Source organism: Micromys minutus (genome assembly GCF_963924665.1).
Source record: "Micromys minutus genome assembly, chromosome: 28".
Taxonomy (NCBI): Eukaryota; Metazoa; Chordata; class Mammalia; order Rodentia; family Muridae; genus Micromys; species Micromys minutus.
In genome coordinates this window covers 8,278,834-8,301,897 of record NC_137963.1, presented here as the reverse complement: position 1 = coordinate 8,301,897, position 23,064 = coordinate 8,278,834, and the positions used below count along the sequence as shown (strand labels likewise).

The 23,064-nt window shown below is 43.3% G+C and overlaps 1 protein-coding gene across 7 annotated transcripts in view; it reads right to left on the bottom strand.

Moving 5' to 3' along the window:
• Positions 1-23,064, bottom strand: part of LOC308438750 (transducin-like enhancer protein 1) — an 85,622-nt gene that overhangs the window by 26,148 nt on the left and 36,410 nt on the right. For 4 of the 7 annotated variants that reach the window (XM_080940213.1, XM_080940219.1, XM_080940214.1 and 1 more), the window contains exons 7-9: positions 14,921-15,125; positions 14,191-14,207; positions 2,729-2,839 (exon numbers count right to left, since the gene is read on the bottom strand). In XM_080940213.1, coding sequence (XP_080796339.1) covers positions 2,729-2,839; positions 14,191-14,207; positions 14,921-15,125 — 333 coding nt within the window. The remainder of the gene's footprint in view (positions 1-2,728; positions 2,840-14,190; positions 14,208-14,920; positions 15,126-23,064) is intronic. The other 3 variants (XM_080940215.1, XM_080940218.1, XM_080940216.1) reach the window with 2 other exon arrangements.

Below are 23,064 nucleotides of genomic sequence, written 5' to 3'. Positions count from 1 at the left end.
CACCACTCTCCCATGAGATCATTAATTATAACAGAAAATATAACAGGAGATCTGTCACATGTAAAGAATAAACATTTGGTGGCTGTTGATACACCTCGGTTCACAGAGTGCCTGTTATGGACAAAGCCCTGGATTTGGTGCCCAGAGCTATACAATACCAGATGTGGTGTTGCACACAGTATTCCAGTCGAGGAAGGTCAGGTCTAGGTCATCCTTGGTTACAAAGTGAGGTGAAGCCTGACTGACTCCTATATAAGATTTCTTGTCTCAAAAGATAGGGGAGCCGGTGGCTGAAGATTTAATGGCTCAAGTACTTGCTGTGCATGAGGCCTGGAGCTCCGATCCCCAGAATTCACGAGAATGTCATATAGGCTCAGAGGTTACCTGGAACTAGTACTGAGGAGACAGACAGACACAGGGGATCCCTTGGCATTCTGGGTAGACAGACTCTGGGAAATCGGCAAGACACTTGATATAAAACAAAAATTGCAGCGCTATCAGAGACATAATGCTAACTTTGTACATCAACATGGCCATTCAGGCACCGTACATATGGGAGTAAAAAAATAAATAAATAAAGGCAAGGCTCTTTAGCCTGAGGTATTGAGAGATGGAAGGAAAACAGAGGTATCTGGAGAACACTGCCATTGAGCATAAGGGGTCTTTACTGCCTTTTCACTGAACTATAAACTTGGCTGATCACAGGAAATTCCAGGGTTACACTGTATTTAGAAAAGCTGCAGTTAAAGATGAGTTTGACCCCATATCAAAGTTTGAATTCTATTTTCTTAGTGTGGTGTAAGTGATCTCCATAGGCTCAGATGTCTGCACACTTGGTCCCTAATTGGTGGCTATGTTTGGTATGTTTGGCTTTACTGGACAAAGTATGTCACTGGGGGGGGGGGTAGTTTTAGGTTTTAGATATGAACAGCACATCTAGGCAAACACAAAAGTACTGTGGAATTTACCAGCAACATAAATTGGCAGCCAGTGCTAAAGTCAGAAGCATCCGAATTAAAAAGTGATAAAAGAAAAGCACAAATGTTCTCAGCTGTCAAGAGCAGAAATGGTGAATGGCCATAAACTAAAGGGGCTTTTCTCATAGGAAGAGAATTCTTCAAGTGTCCATAGTACAGAAGGTGAAATGGATTACCTATAGCACAAATTACTGCCATTGTGCTTCCTGTAAATTTGGAAAATAAACTTTCCGTTCAGTGAAAAATAAATATGTGGTATACCTATAGACTGTTCATAAAGACCCAAGCAGGATCACCACTTTATCTCTTCTGTTTAGGACCTAGACCTCCTGCCTTACACTGTTTCATAAACATGTAACAGGTTGTGGTAAACAGAATTCATCTTACTCGGCTATAGAAGACTACCTTCGTCCCGTCTAAGAGTCCTGTGTTGTTTTCTAGATCCTCATCTCCAGCGCCCTCTAGCCACTCCCTCGGCATTCTGAGGTGAATCATTCTTATTTTTCTGACACTGAAATGCAGCCTTGTATTGGGCCTTTCTGCAAATATAAACCGGCGCAGCACAGTAAACTTCTGTCAGGGTTCCAATCTGATCTCATTATATCGCTCCAATCCCAGTTTTGTGAGAAGACAAGACCCTAGTACCAGAAAACCAGCAGGCCAAGGTACTGATTCTAGGTCCCTCACTGCTGAATTAGATACACAGCCTCGTGGAGAAACTAATAACACAGAACCGGGTATTGGCCTAGGGTATGGTCCACCTTCTGAACATCACTTTCCTTCTGATCTCCGACACTGAATGGTCCCAGATGAAAGCAGACACATGCAGCTCTGAGCAACAGGAAGTGGCAGAGGATATTTAAAGGCCTGGGTTCAACCAATGACCAATCGGTTTTTGAGATGTTTAAGAAATCATGATATAAACTGTGAGCTGATCTTGGACCTCTAGGGAAACGCCAATTCTAAAAATAAGCGCAAGGCTACAACACAGCATGGCTTTGGAATAAGGTGCTTCCCGAGTGCTACTAACCCATGACCTCTGCTGAAACACAAGCTCTGAGCAAGTTTCCTTAGCTATGAGATGAAGATGATACTCAAGTTGACAAGTGCATTTAATAAGAACGTAATGAAATAATTCGTGTCAGAGCACTGGGTTCCTGGCACTAAACCTGGCAAACAAACTGTTATTAATAGCTGTAGGCTTAGGCAAGTCAGCAAGAAAGAGAAGCCTAGGTCTAAATCTCCCTAACAGCTCCAAAGCAGATCCTTCAAGGTCAACAGGCGAGTGGCTCAAGTCGGTCTGTTATAGTTTTGTTTGTTTTTTGTCTGTTTTGTTGTGTATATGTCTTTCACCATGCTGGGAATTAAATCTAAAGCCTGGCATGTTAAAATTACTCATCCAGAGAGCTATCTCTGCAAATTTTGATTCAAGACAAGTTCTCTTTAGATAGCCCAATTTGGCCTTGTCACTGTAATCCTCCTGCTTCATCCTCTGGGTACTGGTGCTATTGCCTCTTTCCGTTAAACTAATACTCTCAAGTTCCCTTTGGGAGTAACTGAGTTAGAAAAATCTAAGCCCAAATGAAGAGTAATATACAGCCTTGAGGAGAAACAATACCCTCCAGTGTGGGAACTTACCTGCTCTACAGTATGAAGAGAGAATTGTTTCACTCTAGCATTACAGCTGGATACTGGCTCATAGAGAAAGCAGTAAGTAAATAATTATTATGGGATGTCCTTTATTCACTTACGTAGTTATCCTTATCATCCACCTTCCTTTTTTTGATGTCACTGGCAAACTCTGGACCATTTCTGCGTTTATCTGTGCCTCTTAGGCTGTCGGGGACCAAGAGGGAATTACTCTGTAAGACAAAAGAGTACTAATAAAGGTTTCTTCCAGGCCTCTGTGTGCAAGGAAAGGTAAACTGGAAGAACTTAGACTGGACACTACATCAATCTTGCATCACTGGTACGTCACAAGTCTTAAGACTCTGTGGCAAACATTTAGACAGAGCTTCAAAAGAAGCCCTGACTTCACACCTACCTGTTTAAACTCTGTTTAGTCAAACTGTGCTTCTGTTTAGTGTTGGAAAAAAAAAAATAGGTATTTGCTGATTGTAAGGAGATATGTTTTCACTCATTTTCACTGCAGCTTTTTGGTGAGAAATATGAAGAACATATTTGATTAATTCCTGATGTCACTTATTATATATTAGGCATATATTATGCCTCTTTAAAAAGGCACCAAAGATGCAGGTTCGAGTAATAATAGTTCCTAAGTGGCAAATCACATTTCCCACACAATAAAAGATTTTTAAGTTCTTTTAATTTACTGTTGAAAATTATTTGGCACTGTTAGCCGATACCACTGAAATTTAATACCCAAAGAGGAAATCTTAGCTAGCTGTGAACCTTCAACAGCAAAAGCAGCCCTTACACAAAAGCAAGAATTTGGACTAAGCTCTGCCACAAACCACACATGACACTTTAAATACATACATACATGCACCAGCACATGAGTATGAACTGTTGATGCAAAAAAAAAAAAAAACACAGGCATTTTAGATATTTGGGGTCATGTGACATGCCTGGCCCACCCTTTCAATTCCCATCTCCCCTTGGGCCACCACAGAAGGAGGTACAAAGAGCTCTTGTCAGCGCTGGATTAGCATATGCAAGGGGCCAATTTGTTCAGAGGTGAGTTACGGCCTTGAACAATACTGAATAAGCAGTGTAAAAACTGCCATTCACGGGCCCAGATAACCTCAACTTCTGCCAAGATGCTCTACAACTGAGGATGGAGATGGGGCAGAGGGTCAGCAATTAGGCTCCCTTCTCAGCCCAAAGAGGACCACGATACACTGTATGTACCAGACATAAATGCTTTTTGTAACTTTTTTTTAAGGCTGTGAATTTCCATTCCTTAACAGTTAGACACAGCCAGCCACTCTGCAAGCTGACCAGGACAAACCCTGTACCTCACTTTGACAGTTCCATCCCACACCAAAACAAACAAACAAACAAAAAAAAAAAAAAAACCCAGAAACAACAACAACAAAAACCATGGGAACTAGAAGGCAGTTTGAAACCTCTTGTTCCACTTTAGAAGTGATCCAAAAAAAGGATGAGCTTTTTAAAAAAAATATTATTATTACTCATGATTGTTCAAACAGAACAAATGGCCAGGAGGACTAAATGAAAGGTAGAATGTCGCACACAATTCAGTGTGGAGCAGATCAAAGGCCCACGGTCAGAAGGGTGAGCTGACTGGCTGTACGAACTGCTTATTTAAAATTACCTCCTTAAAACACTCAAGACTCCAACCAGGGCCTACGGCAGGCAAAGGGTGAGAATAAAACCCCTGCAAAGCAGGCACTGGTCCATCTGAGACATTCCAGCCTCTGGTTACATCTGAACAGAGCAAATGAATTGTGGGTAGGACTGTATCTCCCTCAGCTCTGATTTTGCACAAGTGCCTTGCAAAAGGCCTCAATGGGAGAGGAAGTGCCCTGCGTCTCAGACTTGAAGTGCCAGGTTGGGGGGGGGGGGGGTTCCAGGGAGTCCCACCCTCGGAGGAGGAGAAGGGAGAATGGGAGAAGGATGTGGGAGTGAGGAGTGATAGGATGTAAAGTAAGTAAAAAAAAAACAAAAGAACAAAAACAAACAAATAAAACCTCACAAAATCCAGGTCTAAAATATCAGCAGTAATCACCCACGCCACTCAGTCCAAACCCAAAGGCAGTCTACAAGAACACCAGTTTCTGCAGAGACATTTCCATGGCAGACCTGTGAGGGTGCCATGTTTTAAGGCCTCTGCTTCTGTAAAGTTCAGAACTTCCTGCCGTCATTTCCCTTTCAGCATCTCATATGAGGCCTATAACCTGAAAAGATTTTGAAAACCTCTGCAAATCCCTCCTAAATTTGATCTGGGCTAGTAATTAACATTCCTGGTTACCAGAAAATTGGCCCCACTCAAGTAGCAGACTAACAGTACAAAACAAAGCATCTCTCGATACTTTCGATGCTATCAATTTAATTCAAAAAAAGCAGCAAAGAAGGGAGGCCAGGGAGGCCTGGAGCGTCCGCCAGAGTCGGGGACCCTGCCGCACAGTACTGCGCGATGTCTAAGCTTCAAGTCCGCTCTCCGAGAAAGACACAACGCACCCGACACCTTTCCATCCATGGCCTGTTTTTCTGAGGGCAAAGCTCGAGCCTTCTACACTACTCAGGAAGCAACATGTTCCTGACTTCCCACTACTGCCCAAGATAGGTAGATTATTTGATGTCTCCTTCCTGAAACTTTCCTGAAACTCGAGGTCACTTCTAGGTAGGGCTGAGTTTCTGGTGATCCACCTATGCCCCTGTGCAGGAAGGACAGGACAGTTATCGTGATTGTCACTGTGAGTCACTGACAAACCCATGTATTAAGCACTAAATGATAAAAACTAAAATACTGATTGGATGGCCTCTTTGTTCCTTCCAAATTTATGACTCTACATAACAGGGTAACTACAAGTCTATGTTATCAAAAGAGCATTTAAAACAATGAAACTGAAATGGCCAGTGAGCTGAATCCCTAGCACTACACATGGGGAAAAGCACGAGACAGGAGATTCCTGTATGGGCAGAGGCAAAGGCAGCCTTTAAAAGACATGCCTTTGCATTTTGTATATTACCAGGGACACCACGCAATGTCCAGAGAGCACATATGACCGGTCTAAGATTCCAACCATTCCACAACTTTCAGTGGTAGAATATGTGAGTGCTTCCTCCCCAACAATGGCTCTTATGACTAGTGCTAAAATGCTCCTTCCTTACCATCAGCCGGACACACAAACTGGCCTACAGACTTTTCCACACCAAGTGTAAACATACTTGGAAAACCGAATAGTCTACTTCAAAGAACAGACTTTATTGGGAAATATGAGATTACCTGTCTCATAAAGAGGGGGTGGGGTGGGGTAACAGAAGGATCAATGCTTAAGAGCAAAGGACCTGGGTTCAGTTCTCAGTTCCCACAGTCAGGAGGTTCCCAACTTCGTGTAATTTTAGTTCCACGAAATCCAACACCCCGGGCCTCCTTGGGCACCTGCACACATGGGAACTTATAAACTCGGGCCCATGTGCACGCAGGCACGCAGGCTAAATACAAACACAACGCAGAACAGCAGCTAACAACAGAATGCTGTGTGAGCATGAAAACAGTGTGCTGACATCACAAGCACCCATGTAAAGGAGCAGGTGTGTCCTGTCACCCCAATGCTGAGGAGCAGGCGACAGAGACAAGGGCTCACTGGCCCACCAGTCTCACTGAAATGACCAGCACAAAGTTCAGTGAGAAACCCTGTCTGAAAGACTAAGGTGGTAAGTGACAGCCAAGGTTGACCCCAAGTCTCTACAGTTTGGTACCTGTAAGCACACCTCCACACAGACACTGCCAAGAAGGTAGACTTTCTGCCTTTCCATTTATAAATCCTACTAAGTCAAGACATGCACTGGCAAAGACCGCAGCAAAGCCTCAAGCAATACCCTGGATGCTGTTCTATACAGACCAGAGTTTTATGATTCTGTGTCACGGCAAAGGACTCCTTCCGAGAGCTTGCAAAGACTCTGATTTACTGCACAGAACACATCAAATAGAAGCCTGTCAAGTGAAGACTTAGGAGCATCCGAATCTTACCGACATCAGAACTGGAACCAGTGCTGGTACACTGACTGGCAAGCTCTCACCCTTGCCAAAACCCCATGCTGCCAGTTCACCTTGCTGTTGATATAATTGATCTACAGGGCTTCTCAAGCACTGTTAACACTGGGCAGAATTCTAGTACAGACACCTCGAGAACTGCGATTGTTCCGACTGCATTTTAAGTTTTTTTTTTTTTTTTTTAATTATGTGAAATGATGAAAATCATCTTATCTTCTGATTTTTGCAGCCCACAGGAATATGGCAAACACGGACAAATCCAGGTCTTGGAGCCATGTTTACTAAACAAACGTAAAATTCTGAACTAAAGCTCTATCTAAAGGCAGAGGTTTATCTGACATCTCTGAGAAAGAAAACACAGGTCAACCCCACTTGCTTAGTTTCTCCAGTTCTACAGCAGAAACTACACAGGAAATGACTGGACAAGATTAAGAGACCAGCACAAAGGGGATTCTTCCCTTAGGACACCCGGGAATTATCTCGGAGCATCTCCCCCAACAGCAAACAAATACGGATTAAGGATACAAGCATCCTAGGGTCATATCTACCCACACTACCAAGAGAGCAGCCCTGGGGGTCTTCAAGAGAAAAGCTCCAGGTACTACAACCTGGCAAGCCAGTAGAGAGGTATAAGCCTGGAATTGCAACAATCAGGAGTTCAGGCAACTGGTTCAAGGGCAGCCTAGGCTACATGGACACCTACTTCAGAAGAAGAAATTCCTAAAGAAAATCACCTGTGTGCATTCCCTTCAGGTAAGAAAGATGACACCGTTGTGAAGGATTATCCTTCATAAAATATACCAGGGCACTTGTCTGTTGAAGTAAATTCTTGCTGTCTGCTGGTCAGCTAAGACTGACCGAGACAGTCAACAAAGTAGTCATATGGTAGCCAACAGTTTCTTAAAATACCCACCATTAAATGGCCAAATGCAATTTTACAATCATACTTCTCTGTAAGACAGCACAGGATAAACACTGGCTAAACCTCAAGCAAGCTTGGTATTTCGCCTTGATCTGTCCTGGCACTCTGGGAACCCACTAAAGAAAGCAGCAAAGAGCCAGGTACTTTGATAAGGATAAAAGCAGACTTTATGATCTTGTCCCAAGAACGATATTCTTCTTTAGCAACTTATCAGCAGTGACTCCACAAATCGACTCAGAGAATCCTGCATTTAACAAGACGCCTTGTGAACGCTACAGTTCTCAAACACTCAGAAGTCTCCACACACGTGAGTAACCTTCCTTCCCTGACAACAAATCTAAACCTCGAGACCACCTATAGCAGACAAGAGAGCCGCCACTGACTCAGAGACAAACTTACAAACCTCAGAGAGGCTCTCCCCATAGCGAGAGAGAGCACGGTTCAAACGGGTTCCCCAGCTGCTATGCCGACTCCCTGGGGAACATTCTCTTCCGTCGGAGGCACAGATTGAAGCCCGAGACACCTCATTTCTCCTCGGCTGCACTAAGACGGCGGGAACCTAATTTGCTAGCACATTCCACACTGACAATTAACTTCTTGGGGAACAGTAAAACAATTAGGTAAGGATGCACCCCATCACATCTGTCTGTTGTCTCCATGGACACAGGATGGCAATTAAACCATCACCCCACACCACACTTTCCCAGCAGTACGAACCGGCCATCCACATTTTCTACTAACTACCCACTCCAAAAAGCAACAACAACAACAAACACACACACACACACACACACACACACACACACACAAAAAAACAGTACACTTACTCATAACCATAGGAATCACCCCTCATCAACAACAAAGTAGAAAATGTATCCACAGGACACACACATCTGTCTCAGTTACATGCAGAATGTGGGTAAGCCGTACCAGGACCGCAGAGACATATGCTTCCAAATGCAGGTGCGTCTCAGATGAGACCAAGCCTGTGATTTTAGACTTGAATGTCACACACTAAAACCACATGACTGTCACCACCTCACACCCCCTAAATTGCCCGTCACACTCCTTTTCTAGAAAAAGCAAAGCAAATTCACCCTGGAACAGAACAAATACCTAAAAACAAACTAAGTGGCTTTAACACAATTATGTTCTCAACTCATAACACAGAGACAGCAAAGTCCACGTGTCAAGTCTTTCTTAAAAAGGAGTGCTTTGGCATCTCTCAGTTCTCTCAGTCTGGATATGTACGGCTGAGAATCTCCAATCGGAAATGCAAAATTCCAAAGCTCCCAAACCTGAACTTCTTAAACAATAGCTTTAGACGTCAGAGCATTTTCATTTACAACCAGTATTCCCAAACCTAAAGCACTAGTCTTAAACATTCTGTAGACCCAAGCAACTGCACTTTCTAATATAAGAAATGGCCCCACGTTGACAAAACATTAGGTCAAGACAGGGGAATTTCTGACAGCATCTCTGTCTCAGCTCACCTCAAACATGCAGATGTTGGTGTGAACTTCCAGTGGGAAAACAGCAATCACCACAAGGTCAGAAGAAAAAGGAAAAAGAACCACATACCTGCTCACAAAGTTTTTGAAATTTACGATACAAACTGAAGTCTAAAACTGGCTCTGGGGGCTGGACTAGACAGATGGCTCAGTGGTTAAAAGCACTGGCTTATCTCCCAGGACTTGAGTTCATTTCCCAGCACCCACATAGCAGCTTACGATCATGCACAATACCGGACCCATTGCCATCTAGTCTGTGAGGACACTAGGCACATATACATATAGGCAAAACACCCATGCACGTAAAGATAAAATTAAAAAAAAAAAAAAAAAAAAAACTTGATGGGGTGAAAGGTGCCTGTTTTTGCAATGATCACACTGAGACAGAGCTAAATGTCTTCCCAGATGGCACGAGGTGTGGCACAGGCCTCAGCACTCATCTGAGGAAATAAATCTCACCCCCAGCATCACAGGTACACACCAATCCCAACCCCAACCAGCTAAGATCACCAGGCCTGTCTCCTTCAGGAGTTAAATCATAGCAGGGGAGTCGGGTTTCTTCCAAGCAGTGATAAATACCACCAAAACAGGAATGTGCGTGGGGGCAACTGCCTAGGAGTTCATGTTAATATTTTACAGGAGTTGTCTCGGTTTTTGCCTGAATTTCCATCCTTTCTCAAAATTTAATCTGTAAATAGTTAGGCAAAAGACTCTTCACTACCCTGACACACTGCCACCCAGGGAAATGGACCATCACATCCATAAATGCACTGTACCTGTATTTAACATTTCGAAAATACGCTTTGTTTTCTGAGTACATGTATGTACCGGAAGGGGTAGGGATATACACCTACCATAGCATGCATGTGCAGGTGAGAAGACAACTTGCAGATGCCAGTTCTCTCCTTCTACCACGTGGGCCCAAGGGACTGAGGTCACGAAGCGCCTTTCCCAGTTGAGCTATCTTGCCTGCTGTCCTGACTGCATTTTAAAGGGAAGGGGAACGCACACTTCCTGGGATCATAGGTATGTACTTACATCCGTCCTGTTCTACCATTTCTTCTTAAAGAAATGTAATTATTTACTGGTCCTCCAAAGCCAAGGATTTCAAGTAGACGTGTTTAAGTAACACTCCCTTTAGACAACATTTAATGCAAGTCAGATTTAAACCAAAAGAATATTTGTACATTATTTCTTTTATTATTAATAGCTTAGCAGTTAAGAGTTAATAGCTTAGGTCCGTTGAAACAGACATTTGTTAGGCACTCACTATATGGGCCCTAGGAACTTAACCTGACTGCAAGAGCAACAAGGGACCTACGCCTACTTCTGGCCTTGGCAAGCAAGAGGAGCACACACGGTACATGTACACACAGGCAAACACTCATTCACTGAATACGGCCTTTCTTTAGTACAATTTTTTTGTGCAACAGCCACACTTACACAGTAAGGCTTACAAGTTAAAAAGACAAACAACAGGCATGGCAGGCTCTTGCCTGCAATCTCAACACTTAGCAAATGAAGACAGGAAAATTGTCATGGGTCTGAGGTCAGCCTGGACTACAGTGCCTACTAAAAGGAAGAGGCTGGAAAGCTGGCTCAGTAGACAGATTGATAAAGACAAGAACTGACTCTAGTCCTCTGGCCTCTCCGTGTATACCACTGCATACCCTTACACAGAGACATCTGCACACCAAATAATTAAGAAAAACACAACCAACAGGCAGTCAGGGAATGGACTTTGAGAATTACTGGTCAAATTTAAAAGTAAGCAAACATGAAGGAGGGCCCAGCAAAACAAGCCCTTCATGGCGTTCTGGCTCATCCACTGGGAATATTCTGTTCTTAGTACTTTGTTTTTTCAGCTTTTACATTAAAACATACTGCTTATGTGAAGAGTCATTTGTTTTCTAACCTAAAAGCATAAAAATCAGAGTAATACTATCATTGGGAGATAAAGATAAAGCACCTACCATACAGCAGTTTTCCTCTGAACTTTTTTTGTATTTGATTTAAGCAGTGCATTTATTATAAAAGCATCAAAAAAATAGTAGTAAGGAGTCAGTGTACTCAGGGCTCGAGGTGTCAGAGTTTGAACGAAAAAACCCATCCCCCCAAAAAAGACCCAGAGACTTTCACTAATCTCTTAAGACATATTTTCTTCAGGAATGACATGAAAAGTATCACAGGCACATATGGGCTGGTCAAAACCTAGTCACGTTTCCTTTAAGCCAGCATTAGAGATACTTGAAAATATTAAAAGGCAATTCACTCATTAAAACCCTGTTTTACAGAAAACATTGCTCCTTCATTAATATTAAAATGATTAACACAACTGAATAGCTCTTAGTCTAAATGGTTTTTTAAAGTTTTATTCTAATCCTGTAAATGTCAAAGCGTATCACCAAAAGAAACAAGTCCTTAGGGTTCCTCAGGAAGTTCATTTTAAAAGGAGAAGCACTGTATCGGATTGGTTTGAAACCATCCTCTTCATCTCTCTAGTGAAGTAAGATAGCAGCAAAGAGTTCAGATTCTTAACTCTGAGTGCTTTATCAAACAGTGCTACAATATTTTAGGCACTAAAATACAGGGATTTCATTACCCAGTGATTCCCATATTCAATTTTACTCCAAATCGAGAAGCGAACTTTTATTTTAGTGCATCAAAACCTATCTTAGAGAGAACAGTTTAACTCCTCTACAAGCTACATTAATGTTTGGCCTAAGTTAATGTGCTTTTCCCTTTTTCACCACTGAAAGTGTTGCAGTCATTGGGCAGAAAAACAGAATACACACATACATATACACACTTCTAAGCTTATCAAAACGTTTACATGTTAAAGGACACAAGCCAGCATCACTTGTACTATTGGCATCCTCCATATTTCTATGGAGTTCACTGAATCTAATCCATAGCTTCCTAAAACTCAAGAACTGTTTTATACTCTTTTGAGGCTACAACTAGAGAAAGGAGGTATTTGGGAGGAGGAGATCCAGTAGAAACAAAGAAAAGTGAAGGACAAGGGTAGTTAGGATCAAGTGAATATAAGCAAGAAAATTCATGTTAGTCTGAAAAGCCATAATGAAACCTTTTACTTTACATGCAAGCTAAAAGGCTAAAGATGACTACCCAACCGAATCCCCTACACACCCTCATTTCCTCCAATTATTAAGTACTTGTAGATCATTTTAGCCAAAATTATGAGTAAGTGTCCACTGGAAAGATTACATATTTGTGGGCAAGGCATTGAGCAGCCTCAGCTTACAAACCCGTTTGTACCTGAGGCCTTTCTCAGTCCTCTGCCAGTGGGAACACTTGAGTTGTGAGGTTGAAACTGTCTTTTAGCATTTCTGTCACTTGTCCTGTCCTTGACTGACAAAACGCCTCTGCTGTGTAGCTACATACTCCTAACTGCAGCGTCTCCCATGTACGTCAAGGAATACACTCATTTAGGGCTAAAGAGCAATCAATTAGAAAAGCCCCCTCTCAAATAAAATAAATTCAGATGGAAACATGCAACACAGTTCTTCGCAACATCTTCTGCTGATTTCTCCAGGTCTAAAATGAACATGGAGGAAGATGACAGTCAACAATGGAACGAAAGAAGCACAATATAAGGGTTTCTTCATGAAGCAAGGCCAATTTAGTCACATCTAAACTGCCAGATTGGTATTTTATGTTCTAGTTAACACTTTGGTCTGTTTTCTTCCCTTTCTTCTAAAACCACCATAAAAGCCTCATACTGTGATAATTAAAAACTGAACTACTTTCCCCCTTAATAATCAATTACTCATACCCCCAAGACAAATCCCAGTATCAGAACACAGCAGTACTTATATCCAAGAGAACTTTTAAAGCAATACCTAGTCTACACAGAAAGGTGCCAGGACTTGTCAAAGTGCAATATTCTTCCTAAAGTCCTAACAAAAAAACTTTAAGATGTTAGCACATACCTGTGACCCAGCACCAGGGGTACATGGTGAGATTCATCTTATATGTAGCGGTGTGTGTGTGCATGTGTGTGTGAAGGTAAAGACACTTGCCACCGACTCTGACAACCTGAGTTCAATTCCTGAGACCTACATTATAGAAATAAAAGAATCCCTCTGTACACACACACACACACACACACACACACACACACACACACACACACACACATACATGGGGGGGGGGTGAACAGAAACAGCATTGGGAAGTAGTTCCATGGTACAGAACTTCCCTTCAAGGAAAGAGGCCCTCGGTTCAGTTCTCAGAGCAGAAAGGAAGAAGAAAGACAGGGCAGGACGATTTAAAATTCAGTGTGCTCTTTCTTTTTGAAACCACATTTTAAAGATGGTCAAAATATTACTGTGCTCAGAAAGGAGAACAAACAGAAAGACTCTGAGGGCCACTCCCATTCCAGAGCAGGTTCTCATTGTACAAGAGAACAAAGTTTAAAATGTGTGTCCCCAACATTAACTGTCACATGCAGTGGAAGCATTCAGCAGATAGAAGGGTAAGTGTGACTCACTCTTGTGAAAAGATGAACTCTAAACACACAGCCCTCGCTAGGAAGCTCCAGGTTTTAAGAATGTACCACTGGACAAAGTCTTAGGTGTAAAGGGAATGTGAGATCATGGTCACACTACAATGGAATATGTAAAGGAAACACATACGGAAAACCATCAGCTAAGACACATTCACAATGAAAACAAACCATTTAGACTGAAATAACGTAGTTGTAAAAGCAAAAGAAAAAAAAAGAGTGTTTTTTAAAACCATATGCAACCTAGACTCCACATATCTCGCCCATTCTCAAGCAGGCCTGGGCTGTGCGTTTACGTTGAGCAGTATAGGGAATTGTAGCAAACAGCCGTACTTCCAGAGTAGGCCTCTCTCCTCAAAGGCCAGGTTTATAAAGGAGAAGAGAGGGTGAGTATGCACAGAAATAAAATGATTTTTAGAAAGAAAAAAAACCCGAGAAGCCCAGGTCACTATCCTCGGGGCGTCTGTCTGCTAAGTGCTTGTGTTAGAAGGCAGCTGGGAAAAGCAAGTGGGTCTGTGTTCATATGCAACAGGCGCTGGGGTACTTACCGTGCCCGGCTCTCTGTCTGCTCCCGAGGTTACCAAGAAATGCACAGACACGCCCGTTCAGACACAGAGGCAAGAACAGAAATAAAAAAGGGGGGAATAATTAGAACACAGGCCCCAGGCAGTTTCAAAAATGGCTTTATTTATATGTCATTGAGCATTCCTAATACAGTGACTTCCTGAAGATTACAGTATTTTTGTAAACATAAGAGTTACAGTTTAACCATACACAAAGCCTAGTTTTAATTTCTTGACAGAATAAATTACTTTTCTTCAAAAATTAGTCAAGTGCAATTTGCCCGATATTTAATGCACACTAGGATTAAAGCCTACAGAACTAGTAACAGATGCAATTGTCAAGCCTTTCATTTGAACACATTCACTTTCAGATTTAACTTCTTATTTCGCCCCATTTAACAAACATCACTTTCTTTGAAAATTACCCAATTAAGCAGTTAACAGTTCTCCATAATATGGTACAGGCCACTGGCATTAAAAAGGCAGTTACTAAGATGTCGAGATGCCTGCAGGCTAGCAAGGTCGACAACCCCACAGCCGCCCAAGGCGAACCCTGCAGAGTGGCAGGGTGAACTGCGTGTCAGTGGGGAGCTTTCGACAGCTCCTGTTCTCTCACTGTTTGCTCTCTGTGTGGGGGCTGGGGCTTTCCACAGCGAGGCACACTGCAGCACTGAGTATGACAGCAAAGCCTAATCTGGCTTGCCCGGCCTCTCACCTCTGTGGCGCTCTGCGTCATGGTGCTTCTTGTCATCTTTTATTGCCAAGTGAGACTGCCCACTCAGAGCACTAGACAGCGCGAGAAGGCTGGCACTGCCCCCAAGGGGTGGGATGCCAGGAGGCTGAAGTCCTGAAGGGTGAGGCGTGAGAGGTACTGGGGGTCCGTGGCCATGGGAGAGATGCTGAGCTTGCAACTGCTGCTGCTGTTGGCAGTGGTTGGGGGAGGAGGAAGAAGAAGAGAAGGGGTGGAGAAGTAAGAGGAGGAAGAGGAGGAGAAAGAAGAGGAGGAGGTGGTGGCAGTAGAGGTGATAAGAGAAACCATCCAGGGGGAAGTAGAAGCAACAGAAGATGTAAGAAAGAACCACAAGTTGGATATAGACAAGGAAACAGAGACAGAGGCAGGAAAGAGGAAATGAGGTTAGTGCTTTCAACTCATCAAAAGCTTTTGCCCCTCAGTTTTCACCCCCCGGCCGATCCCCAAAGCTAACCTAGTTCTCACCTGCCACCTTTTGCTGGAAGCAACCTCAACAACGAAACGTCATTATTGGGCAAGTCTGGCTAAGACTCGTGTGGACCTTATCTAGATCTAAGTGCCTCTGAGGAGAAACTTCAGTGTGCCACAGACACTGAGCTGTACAGCTGTCCCGTTCTGACTGAAGTTAATCACGGTGCACGGTGGGTACAATGAAGTAACCACACTATGGGGTAAATACATTTCACCCAACATTAACGATCACAGAACTCAGAAAGCAAGAAGTTCGAGCATGTGGATGACGCCTTGCACTCGGGAGCACTGACTCCCTCATTTCTCAGAAGCAACAAAGTTCCATGGCGTTTGCTGAGGTTCACTGGGGTGAAGGAAGTCTCACTGAGCCTACAGCTGACCCCACACTACCCTGTGCAGGAGAAAGCTAGGGTAGCAGGAAGCAGGCTGGCCTCTAGAGACTTTTTAGCTATTCCTTTCACCCACACTTCATTCCTGAAAGCCAGCCCCACACACCTCATCGATGTTCCAGAACAAAGTGCGGAATGCGGGGTGGAAACCTGGAGAGAGGCTCTGTCTGCTGACTCTGCTGAATGCGGCCCAGGGGGACTCTCCCACCTAATCCATCCCAGAAGTTACAAACCTGTCCTTATGAAACCACTACTGCGATCATGTGTTACACTTAAAATAAGCAAATATGTAAGAAATGGCCCTGAACCATCTGTCTAGATGTATTTCAGCTGTCCAATACAGAGCTCATTTTTGATGAGACAGTAAAGACGGTTAAATCTCTATTTCTAAGTTGAGATGTTTGAAAATTCTCAAGATGCTATTTCGTGCTCATTTTTCAGGAGTGAACTGCATGTTTACTTATTGCCCAGTCCTGACTGGGACTCTTCACAGCTCAGTTCAGGAGCTTCTGCCCACATCACAAACACAGTTTTAATTCCAGATCACATGTGCTTCCTAGCCTCAAGAGTAAAGAAAAAAAAAAACATCTTAAGCATGAAAATCAGTGATATTTGCAGTAGATTTTCCGCTCCCAGAACCTCTGAAAAGCTTTAGTGGTCCACCTGCATGTCAAACTTCCACTCCTAAGAGAATTAGTTTAATTAGAGGGGTAAATGGAAAACAGTGAAGAGGTCCAAACAGACAGCATTAATAATGTTCTTGGAAAGTATTTATAAATTACTCATTCTCCACTTGAGATCACAATCACAGTTTCTTTTCATGTAAAATCACCTTCCTGTCATCCAAGAGACACTAATTCTTCCTCTGTCACCTTTTAAGGGCTCAGCAGCAGAGAGACACAAAGCTGAAGGAGCTGGTAGCAGCCATCTCCGTCAGCCAGGCATGCTCATTAGCACTTAATTAGGAGCGAGACACCTGCCATAAGAAAAGTGCTTGGAGGAGGATGAAGAGCAGGTCTGCCCTAGTAGCAATTACTATCATTACATCGGGAGCACGAGCCACGGCCAGCTTCGGAGACGCAGTGAAGCGGACGCAAGCCCGCCTTGGGTCATTAGGCACAGCTCTGATTAGAGAGAGAGAGGCTGCACAGGACAGACCAGAGGAGCACAGCATGACACCCCTCTTGGCCCTTCACAAACTAGCGCGCTGCAACCACTGGCTGAGACCCTCGGAGACAGGGCTTCAGTTGGCAGCCAGTCTGCCGCTAGGCAACTACATACCTACAAGGTAAAGACTTGCCACCCCCCAATTCCAAGGTAACTTAGAGAAGGAAAACAAACAAAACAAATAGAAAGCTGATCAAAATACACTTCTAAAAACAGGGCTGAGCTTACACAACCCTAAATTTTCCCACAGTTGTGAAGGAACTGTATGTATTTAAACCGAAGAGTTGGGCTAATGACTATCCGTGGGAATATTTAACACACTAACTGGTCCAGACCTTCCACTCCTACCCTGTCCTGAGCTCCAGGCCCTGTGAACACTGCCCTATGTCCTTGTCACTTAGAGGTAACTCCGCTCAAACATCGTTGGCTCAGGAAACTTAAAAGGTCTTTTTTTAAAAAACAAATATCTTTATAAATTATATAATTTTAAGAGCAAAATGGTAAAACCATAGTAAAAAGCACTAAGACTGAGGAACGAAGAGATGGGCCACAGAAACTCGAATGCGCACCTCTATTATCGCGGCTGAGGCTCGGCTAAGGTGGGGTGCATAGGCACAGGCTCGGCTAAGGTGGGGTGCATAGGCACAGGCTCGGCTAAGGTGGGGTGCATAGGTACAGACTTGGCTAAGGTGGGTGCATAGGCACAGGCTTGGCTAAGGTGGGGTGTATAGGTACAGACTTGGCTAAGGTGGGGTGCATAGGTACAGGCTTGGCTAAGGTGGGGTGTATAGGTACAGGCTTGGCTAAGGTGGGTGCATAGGTACAGGCTCGGCTAAGGTGGGGTGCATAGGTACAGGCTCGGCTAAGGTGGGGTGCATAGGCACAGGCTCGGCTAAGGTGGGGTGCATAGGTACAGACTTGGCTAAGGTGGGGTGCACAGGCACAGGCTGTCTTTTCAAAAGCTAAGAGGCAAGACACAGGACTCAGAGACTCGAGCACTAAAATCCTCTCTGCTGCCTAAAATAAAGGTCAAGTTCACATTCCTAGTACAAGGGGGGAAGAAGGCAACCTCTCCAAAGACAACTTTGCTTTTCTCCCAGGGCAGCCGGGAAGAACGTTCCTAAGATCACCCAATTCCACGCACTCAGTCACAAACCCACCTTTACCATGGAGCCTAAGGCACTGACAGATGTAAGCCTGCTCTCAGACTCCCTGAGCACAGCTTTTCTCAGTGCCACTCCTCACCGCTTGTTCCTACATCCCTGCTCTCTTTCAGGCAGGCTTGTAAAGGAGAATCAAGTTCCCAGACCCAGCACCAGCCTTTCTTCCAAAAGCAGACAATATTGGAAAAGCAGGAATCTTAAAATAAATAAGACATTTATTTTAGATAAAAGGCTCACGTCAGAATCAGTTAACTTTAGAGGGGCAGCCCACACCCCATTCCATCTGCTACTAAAAGAATGCTTTCCCTCAAAGTTTCCCGAGACATTCTGGTACATACCATCGCTTCCCAGAGCAAAAAGCATCAATGCCATTTAGAAATGTGTCTCAGGTCAAATATACAACAATGCTGGCATTGCTAGACAGCCAAACAACAGTTGTGTCAGTTAGAAAACTTATGCACCTGCCCTACACAGACCCAAATGTCAGCTGTCACTGGTTTTCAACATGACAGCAAGGACAGCTTAAATCACAGTCCTATCCAGGCATTAAAATATAATTTTTTAAAAAAAAATTAGGACTTCTCAGTTAATGCTTACAGGTTTACACTACATGGAGGCACAAGAAAACAGTATGTGGCTGTCACCTTTAAAGTAAAACTGGAAAGCCTAAGGTAGGGTCAATGACAGAGGGAAGCCTGCCCCGTTCACACCTATTTCTTCAGTCCACACCAGTGTGAACACAATACAAGATGCTTTTGACGAACCTCAGTTTCCTAACGCTCATGGCTCAGGCCATCTCTTGAGACAATGACTCTCAAACAGGGCAAGCTGACAGGGACATCTGGACAATGCTTGAATGTGAGGGAGCGTGATGTCCTTCAATACACAAGAGACCCAAACGGCCACCAGTGCTGGACAAAACTGTTCACAGCTGGTGTCCACCCACTAACTCCAAAGTGATCCTGCAAACGGTTGTTTAGAACATACTCCTTTTCAATATTCAAGCATTAACTGTCATCACCATCCAAGTCCCTTGTCACACCTTAAAAACAAAACAAAACAAAACAAAAATCTGAGAGCTATCAAGAGAGCTAAGAGGATAAAGGCATCTGTAAGCAAGCCACATGACCTGAGTTTCACTCCAAACAACCAATGTAATGGGGAAACGAAAAACCAACACACCTCTCTTCTGTCCTCCACTGGAGCATGAACTCACGGACACACGCACTCACACACAACACATTTCCAGCATTTGGCAGACCAGGGTAGGACAAAACTGATGCCAATGTGGTAGACAGACTTGCCTCAAAATACAACAAGCTATATAAACAAAGAAAGGGCTGGCGCTTAGCTTAAATGAATCCCTAACACCTCATAAAACCTGAGGCGGTAAGGCGTACTTGTCATCACAACCCTTGAGAAAATAGAATGGTCAGAGCCGTAAGTGTGTGTAGTAAACTCCGTGCCTACCTTGGTTACAAAACAATGCCAGAACTAAATAAATACATCTTCAAAGAAAACCTGCTTTCTGAAGCTGATCTTACTAACAACTTAAAAACTCAAATATGAGAAGGGAAGAAATAAAGGCCAGTTGTAGGTATTTTCCAGGGAGTGTTCTGATGCCTAAACAGAACACTCAGGAACAGGCTGAGCACGCAAAAGCGCACACCACAGCCATGCTATCAGAATCCAGTGTAATGAACCAACTGTGTTTCTGACATTTGGAACAATCGTGTAGTGCTTGTGGTCACTATCATTTTCCTTCTCAGTCACAAGTGCAACAGGCTCCAGCACTACAGAGCTCCCCAGAAAGGACGCAAGCAATGGAAAAAAAGGTGCATGGGGCTAAGAATTCTCCACGCCACCGGCCACCAAATTCCAGTTTAATCCATTTTACAAACCCAGAAAAAAAAGGTCACCAATATCACACTTAACCTAACTAGACTGAAAGCCCCTCGACCGGCATCTGCACGCCCAAGACAGGAATCGGCACTGACAATACGCATGTAAGTGTGGTTAAGGGGACAAGATGTGACAAGCGCCACTGCTGGGCTCTGCTGCATCTTCTTCCTTAGTTTCTAGTTCTCTGTTCTCTAAAACACTTAGCTCTAATCTTGGGGTCTGGAGAACAGCAATAAGAAAGTGGTTACCTCCATAACGAAGTGGGAAGCTAGTCTGGCAGCGCACCCCTGCCCCTAAGGCCACAGCTCGAAAGGAATTGTAAATTAAAACACGAGGAGCTACCTCTTTACACCCAGAGTAGCTACAAAGTAGACAAGGTATGAAAATGCATACAGAAACTGGAATCCACATATACCACTGGAGATGTAAAATGGTATAGGCACTTTGGAAAACAGAGGACGTTGAGAATTAAATGTAAAGGTACCTAATGACCTACAAATCCCATTCTTAGGTTTACTCCCAACAGAAGAAAAAAAAAAACTGCATTAAAAACTTACAAATGGGAGCAAAGATAGTCTCCTGCTGCCAAGCCTGAAGAACTGAGTGTTATCCTGGGGACACATATGGTAAAAGGACAGACATCATCTCCTGGGAATTATTCACAGCAGGATTATCTAAAACAGTCAACAAGTAGACACAACCTGATCATCTACAAACTTACAAATAAAGGGGGTAAACATATGCCGTGTTACTACTCCTTAATAAAACTGACTGAAAATACCAACTATAATTTACTCGGCAGAGCACTCCCCTATGGTACATTTAGCCCTGGAGCAGATCCTCAGTACTGCGTAAGGTCCATAGTAGAGCATGTCTGTGACCCCAGAACTCAGAAGGCCAGGATCCAAGTCTCACAAGTTCAAGGCCATTCTCACATTGTACCCAGCCAAGACCCTGTATTAAAACATAAGATATCTGAGTATCGGAGCTTCTGTCTTTAATCCCTGTACTCCAGAGGCAAATGAACAGGAAAATCCCTATGAGCTTGTAGCCAGCCTGGTCTACATAGCAATTCCCAGGCCACTTAGGGATTTTTACCTAGAAGGCAAAAAAATCTTGAAAACATTGTACTGAGTAAAATCAACCAAATATGAATGGCTCTAGATGAATTTTTCATATAGTGTTCTGAACGAGCCAGTGTTAAAGAAGAGGGGATGGGAAAGTAATCATAACAGACACGGAGTTTCTTTATGTTGTGACATAAAGCCAGTGGTAACATTTTAGAATGAGATGGTGACAGTTAAATACACTAGCTAATGAACTGTATGACATAAACTGTATCTCAATTAAAAAAAAAAAAACTCACAGACCCACACATGTTTAACCTATAAAATGCAATACCCTATATTCTAGGGAACAGTTTCTCCCTCTTAAAAACATGTATGTGTAAGTACGAAATGCTCACACCAAGGAATCAACTAAGATTCAAACAGTAGCACTTGAGAGGGAAATTAAATAAATGTACGGGGCAGTTTGTTTCTGCAGACATCCTGATATCAAGGCCAAGTTCTATATCTACAAGAGACACTAGGTAGTATTCTATTAAAAAAACTAATAAAAATCAAACCGACTTAACCAGGAGGAGTAGGATATACAGAAAAATGATTTTCTAGCTGGATGTAGTGGTGTGCACATCCATAATCACTATGAGGAAAGCTCAAAAAGGTAGATTTGGGTTGCAGGCCGGCCTGGGCTATCCAGTAAGACCTTTGTGAAAGAAGAAACGGGGGCAGAGTATGGTAGGACTGACTTACCAACTAATGGAATTTAAGGTTTAAGTCTCTGAAACAAGAAGATTCCTGTTCATTGGACCTCTGTGGTCTCACTCTTCTAGAAAGGTATGTAAGGCTGGATTAAAGACTGGCTTTCCTGGGATTAGATGCATAGTCCTAAGAATAAGCCGCTCGGCCTCTTTAAATTTCTAACACTACAATCTCATCGGGAACAGCTATAGCTAGAGAAAAATAATACAACAGTTTGCTAATCCTTGAACCAAGCATCTCATGCAACAATGTGGCACTTTTTACATCTATAATTGATTTTAGGCATATAGTCCCCTCCCTGGGCAGACACACAGGCATCCCCCCACACACACACATTCCACAGCTATCAATGTACAATAATCTAAGCTTTGTGTTTCATACCAAGTTGGTTTAAAGTATAGAGAGTCTGCCTATGGAGCAGGAATGTAGAAATCCAACCAATAACTGAACCACCCTGGTCTTCATAGAAGATATATATGCATGAAAAATAAGTTACAGTGTATCTAAATAGATTGCAAGAAATAATACTCCCCAGATGAGCCCCAAATTTCTTGAGTTCCAGAGTTCAGATACTGGTATAGAAAACTGTTCAAATTTTCTCATACAGTCTAACAATCAGGCTACTACCAGAAAAGCTAGCATTTTGTAGACAGGAAAGATAATCTCTGCTGTACCTCTTAAAATCAAAAAGGCAGAGTACTAGGGTACTCTTGTATTTATTGAGTATGAAAAGCAACACTGCTCTGTCCTAACTACACCCTCATGTGTCCTCTCTGAACGTCAGAGTACCTACACCTAAGCAGAAGGCTGGAGGGATAGCTTAGCGGGAAAATTCGCGTGTAGCACACTCAAGGTCCTAGGTTTGCAGAAACTGGCAGGGAAGAAAATGGCAGTGCTTTTCCCCTGCTGAATCGTAAGACAATGCACTCAGAAAACACAAGAAATTCACGAAAAGGCCAAGGAGGTGACACAGCAACATGCAGAAACCATACACACAAGGCCACACCTAAGAGCTTAGGCAATTACATCCGAAGAACAAGGCAGACAAAACTGCCAAGACCATACGGTTCATGGAAGCTGGATCACATGCTAGGTGAAGGCTTCCAGCTAAGGTCTTAGGCCCTCCAAAGATATGAAGCTATGTGTACCTGCAGAGACACTAAAATGTTTTATCTATCTACTTTGTACAAATA